Source organism: Oncorhynchus nerka, linkage group LG19 (genome assembly GCF_034236695.1).
Source record: "Oncorhynchus nerka isolate Pitt River linkage group LG19, Oner_Uvic_2.0, whole genome shotgun sequence".
Lineage (NCBI taxonomy): Eukaryota > Metazoa > Chordata > Actinopteri > Salmoniformes > Salmonidae > Oncorhynchus > Oncorhynchus nerka.
In genome coordinates this window covers 34,465,168-34,474,660 of record NC_088414.1, presented here as the reverse complement: position 1 = coordinate 34,474,660, position 9,493 = coordinate 34,465,168, and the positions used below count along the sequence as shown (strand labels likewise).

The following is a 9,493-nucleotide window of genomic DNA, read 5'->3' as shown; positions in this document are numbered from 1 at the left end:
GTGGCGCAATTGAAGATATTATCTGGCCAATATCTTCAGCAAAAGGGCCAAAGAGAGAGGGCAATTGAACACCAAAGGAAAGGAAACTGATAATCAAAACAACGAGATTTATAGCACGAATGAAGCAAGACCTATAGTTTTATAGCCAAATACTAAAACGGTTATAATAGGGGAAAGTTATACAAATCTATGGGTAAATGTTTATTTCACATTCAGTTTCAATCACAAATAGTATTGCTTATGCTTTAATTATTAATCAAAATAAAACTAGGAGTCGTCACTCATTGATCCCCTATCAACTTTCATTTATTTTTTTAGGTCAAATTATACTCAAATCAACGATTTGTTATTGTTGATGTCGTTGACGTTATTGTTGTTATTGCCGTTTTATTTGTACTCTTCTTATTTTATTATATTGGATGAAAGGTTAATTCAATTTAGGATAGGCCTAAATGCGGCCAAATCCGACACCACAACAAAACGTCAATGCATTTCAATCTGATGACAGATGTGGTTGTTACCTGACTCAAGAGAGGCAACAGACAGATGTTACCCCAAGATGAAGACCCCCACCAAAGCCTTGAGTCCGAGCTCATGTTCTCAGCGCTTCGGAAAGCACCAATTTAAGCCTCTCGAACGTATAGGCTATTATGCAGATTCACTTTACATGGCCGCAGCCCTATTGGAGAGGCGACAGGGGAGCTGAATGAGCTTAATCTGCCGAAAAACAAGTTAGTTTTAGCAGAAAGCACTAATCTAGGAACACCTCCCTCCCTTGATTATTTTTGCCATGAGACCATAGGGTGCTATCAGTGATCTTCTGTTCTCCCTGGATTTATATGATGCGACGATATCTTTCTGTGTTTTGCATCAGCGTCTCGTGCCTTGCCTGTCACATGCCGATATTCAGTTACGAAGATGCCTGCAAAAAGCGCCCGCAGTTTCTCCTAATGCATTTTGTTCAGACTCCTATGCCGCAATTCATATCGCAGAGGTGGAAGGAATAGTAGCGGAATCTCTGCACCAAAATGAGGCAAGACCTCCCCCTCTCGCTCCCTCTCTCTCGCCATAGCCTAACATATATGAGTGGTATACCACGTGGCGCTAACAGCCTTTACTGTAAGTCATACTGTAGGTTATGTGGCATTGGCTCCAAACCTGAGGAGAGGATTTGCTTGCGGTTGCTGCATTAATGGCACACACAACTATGACAAGAGTTGTTTCATTGATTGAAAAGCATTTTGAGGACTACATTTTTCTCACGGAGGGTGGATGGATGCATCACAGCGGGTGTGCACGCATGAGAAGCTGCAGTGATCAACAACACATCGAATGTATAAATTGGATAGGCTAGCTGTTGATTCACAGCTGAAGGCGCACGAGCCCACTGGGCACAGACGTCAATTCAACGTCTATTCCATGTTGGTTCAACGCAATTGCAATGAATTGGCATTGAATTGACGTGGAAACAACGTTGATTAAACCAGTGTGTGTCAGTGGGAGGTTTGTCTGCTCGGAATATCCAGTATATTTTTCTCCAGCTGTGACAATAAAACTATAATGACTTTGTTACGCACTTTAAGGATATAATGGATTATTTGGTTTGCATAAAAACAATACTGCTTAGATTTCATTGGATAATATCCATTATTTGGTGAGTGGTGAATATATAATTTTCTTCTGGGACGTTTTGCCATCACTAAACCGCCAAACTGGCTATGGCCGCTGCGATCGCCAGCTCCCTCATTCGGCAAAAGAGGGAGCGGGAGCGGGAGAAGGCGAATGCCTGCCGCTGCGCAAGCAGTCCGAATATTTGCAAAGCAGGGGACAGGGGACCCTGTGAGAAACCGAGCAAGCTGAACGTGTTCTCACGCGTCAAACTCTTTGGCTCTAAGAAACGGAAGAGAATAAGTCGACCAGGTGTGCTCTTGAGTGTGATTTCTCGACATAACACAATAACTGTCATCATCATAATCATCATCACCAACAATTCGAACACCACGAACACTTCCATCCTCTCCCATTTTAAATTTGAAGACCTCAGAGTAATGGCACATTTGTCCAAATTGTGATGGTATAGTATAAGAAATACATGATTTGACTATCTATCCATCAACCTGTCGTGATCCTGCACGTCCATGCACTCATCAATGAATTACCTCACTCTAACACACGACACTGTCATCATCGGAAAAGTGCACAACGTATTCACACTGCCATGCTTCTGTTGTGCACTATATTGTCATCTTCACAAGAATGACATTCAAAGTACAGTGTCAGTGTACAGCATCCAGACAGGTAGATTACCTGTTTTTGAAACTATGAATGAGCTTGATATTGCATGGCCAGCCACCACTATCCCAGGTACCCATCACACTGTTTTGGGTTTGTGCCACAGTGTGATGTCTATGGGATGCCTGAGGTTCCTCTGGTAATTTTACTACTGACTGTGTGTGAAGCAGTAGAAAACGAGCTAGTATAATTGGACTATAGACTTGGTATTTGTCCAATATCTCCTCTTTTCCCTCTCCTCCTGTTCTCACATTCTTCCCTGTTGTCTCCACAGAGCCCCAGCTCAAGGGGATAGTGACGAGGCTGTACAGCCGCACAGGCTTCTGCCTTCAGATGCAAGCTGATGGAACCATCGATGGAACCAAGGACGAGGACAACAGCTATGGTAGGACTATGTGTTTTTGACTGTGTTTTTGCCTTGAATTCGTTCATATTTCAGATTATTGTGATATAGAATTCAAGAAGAGAGAATAGTCAACTTCACCTCTTTTGCTCAATGTTTTCTGTAGCTCTATGTTCGCTACGACATCTCCAGTATAATTTTTTCTCTTATATTGTCTACACGCATAAAAAAGGTGCTATCTAGAACCTAAAAGGGTTCTTCGACTGTCCCCATAGGAGAACCCTTTGAATAACCCTTTTGGTTCCAGGTAGAACCCTTTTGAGTTCCATGTAGAACCCTTTACACAGAGGGTTCTTCATGGAACCCAAAAGAGTTATACATGGAACCAGAAAGTGTTCTACCTGGAACCAAAAATGGTTCTCCTATAGGGACAACAGAAGAACCCTGTTTTCTAAAAGTGTACTACCTATACTCTCTTTTTTATTCCACATTGCAGCTGTGTTCAACCTCATTCCTGTTGGGCTGCGAGTGGTGGCCATCCAGGGGGTTCAGACCAAGCTTTACCTAGCCATGAACAACGACGGCTTCCTCTACACTTCGGTGAGTCTCACTTTACATTTTAGTAATTTAGCAGACACTCTTATCCAGGGTTAAGTGCCTTGCTCAAGGGCACATTAACAGATTATTCACCTCATCGTCTCGGGATTCAAACAAGCAACCTTTCACTCTTAACTGCTAGGCTACCTGCCGACTCCTTTGTGTCTCATACATACTTCCCTAGTTAGGCTTCCGTGTGGCAGGATCACATTATAAACATGGTGGGTCGAGCCCTGAATGCTGATTGGCTGACAGCTGTGGTATATCAGATAGTATACCACGTTATGACAAAACATTTATTTTTACTGCTCTAATTGGTAACCAGTTTATAGTAACAATAAGGCACCTCGGGAATTTGTGGTATTGGGGTAATATACAGCGTTGTGTCTTGCCTAAGAACAGCCCTTAGCTGTGGTATATTGGCTATATACCACAAACCCCTGAGCTGCCTTTTTGCTTAAGTATACTACTACCTGTGTTACTGAGCTAAGTGATTACGTTGAAGGTCACCTTAACTGTCATGTTAATTATATTTAAGCATGAATTGTTGGTGTGAAAACCAAAGTGACTGGAGTGATGACTAAGGTCAGTGGTTGTGCAGTAGTTGCTGTTGTGAGTGTTGCAGCGGCCACCACATTGTGTTTTTAACTTGTAATAGCGATCTTGTCCCTCTGTTTATGTCTCCATTCGTAACCTGGGGGCCATCTTTACGAGAGGGCTGGTTTGTATTCTGGGGAGTTGGAAGTTACCATGGAGACACATGAGTATGGAAATGCTCTCTGAAGTTGGGATTGTTTCAGCTCTGGTGAGGTCATTTAGCAATCTGGATGGAAAAATACAGCATGGGCTGAATGTTAGACAGTGTATTTAGATTCATTCTGTTTATTTAGCTAAGTTGCCTAAAGCCTAGCCTGCGTGAGTGTGTTTGTGCGTGTGTGTGTATGATTGGATGTGGGTATGTTTGTGCGTGTGTGTGTGCGTGCGTGCGTGCATGCCAATGATTGGATGTGGGTGTGTTTGTGCACGTGTGTGTGTGTGCGTATGATTGGATGTGGGTGTGCATGTGTGTGTGCGTGCGCGTGTGTATGTGTGCATATGATTGGATGTGGGTGTGTGTGTGTGTGCATGTGATTGGATGTGGGTGTGTTTGTGTGTGTGTGTGTGTGTGTGTGGTGCGTGTGTGTGCGTATGATTGGATGTCGGTGTGTTTGTGTGTGGGTGCGTGTTTGTGTGTGCGTGTTTTTGCATGCACGTGTGTGTGTTTGTGTGCGTGCGTGCATGTGATTGGATGTGGGTGTGTTTGTGTGTGTGTGCGTGCGTGCGTGTGTGTGTGTGTGCGAGCGAGTGTGTGATTGGATGTGGGTATGTGTATTATCACCATAGACATTGGTGTCTCTTGCAGAATGAGGTTTTGTATCGATCTTTGCCAATTAAAGTATTGATCTTTGACCTTTGTCTGGCAATTGAATGAGTCTGTGTTTTCAAACTGTGCAGGTGAAAAGTAATCAGCTCGCCACAACAATCTGAGCTGTAAGAGTGATGGACATTCCCATAGTCTGACATTCCCATCATAGGCCTGTTCACACAGTATGGCAAGCGAGTTTAATTCAGCTCATCAGTCAACTGATGTTTTCACAACTCAATTCTGAAAGCGACCAGTTGTAAGGGATCTTTTACTGCAGATTTGCAGCTGAGCACTTTGCGGCCTGTCTATGCTGATTAGCAGCTGGGCACTTTGGGGCCTGTCTATGCTGTTTAGCAGCTGGGCACTTTGGGGCCTGTTTATGCTGTTTAGCAGCTGGGCACTTTGGGGCAGGCCTATGCTGATTTGAAAACTGTGCACATAAAACGTTCCCAACCATTGAAATGGAATTGGTCCCAACTTTTAGTACAGCCTTCTGTACTGCTCTGGACAGATTCTGGTAGCGCTTCATGCCAGGTAGTTAGTCCATCCCTTCTGTCCTCGTTCACTTCCCTTTGGGCATTTGATATGAATGGATAGCCTGGGTGAGAGGGAAATGGCTGAAACTAAGTGAAGCTTTCTTTCTTTCTCTCCCTCTTTTTCTATCCCTTTATGTTTCTTATCTCTTTATTTCTCACATTCACACTCCTGTCTTTATCGCCTCTCTGTCTCCCTCTTTAGGAACACTTCACCCCGGAGTGTAAGTTCAAGGAGTCAGTGTTTGAGAACTACTACGTGACCTACTCCTCCATGCTCTACAGACAGCAGCAGTCTGGCAGGGCCTGGTACCTTGGCCTCAATAAAGAGGGAGTCATCATGAAGGGCAACCACGTGAAGAAGAATAAACCATCAGGCCACTTCATCCCCAAGCCACTGAAAGGTGAGTGGGTCTTACTCTAAGGCAGGGGTGGGCAATTCCAGTCCTCGGGGGCCTGATTGGTGTCACAGCTTTGCCCCCAGCCCCAGCAAACACACCTGACTCCAATAATCACCTAATCATGATCTTCAGTTTAGAATGACATTTGATCAGCTGTGTTTGCTAGTGATGGAGAAAAAGTGTGACACCAATCAGGCCCTGGAGGAGTTGCCCACCCCCGCTCTAAGGCGTCCACATGCTTCCCAGCTGAAACAGTTTGGAAGGGTTGGTGCATATATTATGATGACATTTTGTGACGTTTTTGTTTGTTTTGGACTTTTTGGGGGACTGTTCAGCACACAAACATTTTTCTGGAGACCAGCCGAGTCGGTAGCTGAAGTCTACACCCCTTCGTTGGTGATTGGTCAACAGTAGGGATTCTTCAATAAAGTCTGTTGTCATTCAACAAGAGACAAATCATTTTTTCATGCACATTTTTCATTGAGAAATACTGCAGCAAAAATCTTAGATGTAAAAGTGCACGACTAAGATTACCTCGACAAAAACGTCAAAATTAATGACAGCAATTTACATATTAGATTTCTTGAGTTATCTTAATTCAGACTATTTTGAGTAAGTGTATACTGGCTATGATGTCTCAAAATGGACCAACTGTAAGGGCCGACGCCGGACAGGAGAAGCAGGTACGGGGAGTCAGACATTTATTCGGGAACAGACAAGGAAACAAGACAGGAACAGCGTCGGAACCCGGGACATGAGACCATTAATCCTGAACCAGGGAACAGAGCTTGGGAACAGACAGATATAGGGAAGGTAATGACACAAGTAATTGAGTCCACGTGAGTTCAATCATCACTGATGCGCATGACGGAGGGAAGGCAGGTGTGCGTACTGATGGTGGCTTGAGTGCGTAATGCTGGGGATCCTGGCGCCCTAGAGCGCCAGGGGGAGGAGGAGCGGGAGCAGGCGTAACACAAACAGTACTATTGCCACTTTTTTTCTTATTTTTCAAGCTAATGTCTTTTAAGGGAGCCGAATGGAAGCATGCTGACGTCTTTACTCTGAGAGGCTGTGAGTGGGTCTTACTCTGTGTGTGTTGAAGGCTGTTGGGGTAACTGTTGGAGTTAAGGGCCTTGTTAGAAAGACCCCCTAATATATCGTTGCATTTTACAGAAGAATATCATGTTTGTCAAAGGCTCTGCACAATACAGATAACCAGAGTTGATCTTTACCAAACTTGACACCCTATCTGCTTCTTTGTCTTCCAGTTGCCATGTACAGGGAACCCTCTCTCCATGATCTGACCGAGTTCTCCCGCTCCGGCAGCGCTACTCCCACTAAGAGCCGTAGTGCATCAGCCCTGCTGAACGGAGGAGGGAAGACACTGAGCCACAACGAGCAGTCCACATAGCTGTGGTGGTCAGCGTCAGGCAGAGGGCGGTTCTCACTGTAAGCAGACTCAACTGATCCTCATCAAACTGAACAGGTGGAGAGGAAGCAAATTAGCTTAGCTTAGTGTGTACTGAAACCACTGTGACAGACTATGACATCATCAATTAAATAAATCCATGAGCGAGCTTCTGCGGGTCAACTTTGCTATGAACTTCGATACGAAAAGCCATTTTGCTGGTCTGGAATTTATATTCTTCCTTGTATTCTTGAGCATATGTAGTGTATTACCAATGTATATCTCTCTGAAGGTCTTGAGAGGGAGAGTTACTGGTCAGTATTTATGTGGTCCATCAACTGTTGCTTTCATGCCTCCTAAAAAAAGCTTTTTTGTGTGTTTGAGTCCAAGGTGTACATATCTGCAAGCCTTCTGCCTCGTCTACCATATAAATTGCTTGCCAGCTATACTGATTGCGATCATTTGTTCCTGTGTACCAAAGAGTCAAGCGTGTTTCTCTAGTTTTACTCAAGGCAAAGAAAGAAAGGAAGAAAGAAAGAAATCGAATCACAAGCATAGGCCATGTCCTAAATCTGTCTTATCTACTACTAAAACGACACACTGTGTAGTGTGTACTAATCGTACTACAAACTGTGTAGTGTGTACTAATCGTACTACATACTATTTAGAATGTACTGTTTAGTAAACATTTATGCAGTAAGCAACAAATATCAACATACTAGGCTCACCCATACTGAGAATGCATCATCTAATGCACAATTGCGTTGTTTTCCGACATTCATTCGTTTTGGTACAACCCATCCCCCCCTTTTCTGATTATCAGCTGATATGTTGTCAAAGACACGTGGGTCTAAAAAGATAAATCTCTTCCTCAATAGCATGACATCCTGGCATTTAAAGCATTTTCAAAATGTGTCATACTTTGAAAGGTTCTATTTTGGCATACCCATCAGTCTACGAGTTACAACACAAGGAGACGAGGGGTAATCAGACACGGACGATGTGTGGTCTACAGCAACTTGTTTTAATAATACAATAGAGAAGCAGAGTAGTTGTTTAAAAACTTATGTCAACCCTTTTACAGTATTGTGTCATTAGTAGTCTCCTTTGACAAACTATAAACAACATTTCATATGGTATTTAGATGTATTCAGTCATTTGTTTGTGTGTGTGTGAAAGGATATTAACATAATCCTTGATTTTTTATTTGACCATCAAATGGGGATTATTAGTGAAATTGAGGGCTCTTACAGATGAAATGATTGTTTGTATTCTCCTGCATTGTTTTTCCCCCTGGAGCCGAATAGATGCTTATGTCTATCATTTTGATTGATTGATTGACACTATTATTGCATGGAAGACTGTGGACCTCTGGGAAATAGCAGCATGATGTACTGTAGGTCTACTATGCTTATTATCTACCTGTTTTGGACGCTCTGCTCCAGTCTATACCAGACTGACTACAAGTGAATGATCCACAGAGCACAGATACACTTTTAATCTGGTACCTTCTTGCAGTAGGTTATTTGTTGTTCTAATGAAAATGCACTGAATAAAATGTTTATAAGGAAATACGATTTTTGTTAAATTGTGCTTTATTTTTGTCCTTCTTTCCCACCTGTTGATATTGGCTCCACCCCAGGCATGAAAGGGTTATTCATTAATCCACCATCATCAACACCATCATATGGATGGTATAGCTAGATCATCATCATTTAATCCCTAGGGAACTGAGCCCATACTCATTCACAAAGCATCTCAGAGTAGGAGTGCTGATCCAGGACCAGTTTTGTATTTTAATCATAATGAATAAGATTATATGGGCAGGGGGGACCTGATCCTAGATCAGAACTCTTGCTCTGAGATGGTTTGTGAATGAATGTGATTAGGCCATTTTGCTGTGGTGCTAGCTAGAGGCTGAAAGGCCAATAATATTGATCGTAATGATGCCTCACATGTTGAAATACAAGACCTTCTCAACAGGAGAGTGACTGAGCCAATCAGAGTGGAGCTCAACTCTAGAGCTCTGCTTGAGATGGTATAGAGTAGACAGTACAAACACTATTATAAATGAGAGAGAGGGAGGAGAGAGAGAAAGGGTGCAGGAGAAATCGTGCAGTCTAAAGAACATTTGGTTAAGCATGTCTATTCGCCATAGAAAGAAAGAAATGCAGTACAAATATGAGGCGAGCTCTTCAGTGCAGGGTGGGTGGGGAAAGCATAGCAGCACATGGCAAAAAACACAGCAGGTCCTGCGGGTCCTGACAGAGATCATTATAGCGTCTGTATTTGTAATGCTGCGGGTGGGAGAGGGCGGTCAGACCGACGACTGGAATGACAATATATTTTGTTGTTCCGCAGTTTATTTGGAAACGGTTGTCTTCCTGATTTGTATCCGTTAGCCTACGCCTATGTATTGTATTAAAAGCACACCTTTGTCGCAATTATTCACACACTCAGAATTCGCTGCTTCAACTTCAATAGCCTACCTCTCCTCTCAATGTCGTCTCTATC

General features: G+C 43.2%; 1 protein-coding gene across 1 annotated transcript; it reads left to right on the top strand.

Annotated features, from left to right (window-relative positions):
- The first annotated feature begins 1,592 nt into the window (after positions 1–1,592).
- On the top strand, positions 1,593–8,556 carry LOC115147066 (fibroblast growth factor 13-like). The gene is made up of 5 exons (XM_029689056.2): positions 1,593–1,920; positions 2,567–2,677; positions 3,132–3,235; positions 5,376–5,574; positions 6,840–8,556. The coding sequence occupies exons 1-5, from the start codon at positions 1,719–1,721 to the stop codon at positions 6,980–6,982; spliced, it is 759 nt and encodes a 252-aa protein (XP_029544916.1). The 5' UTR covers positions 1,593–1,718; the 3' UTR covers positions 6,983–8,556.
- Positions 8,557–9,493: the final 937 nt, after the last annotated feature.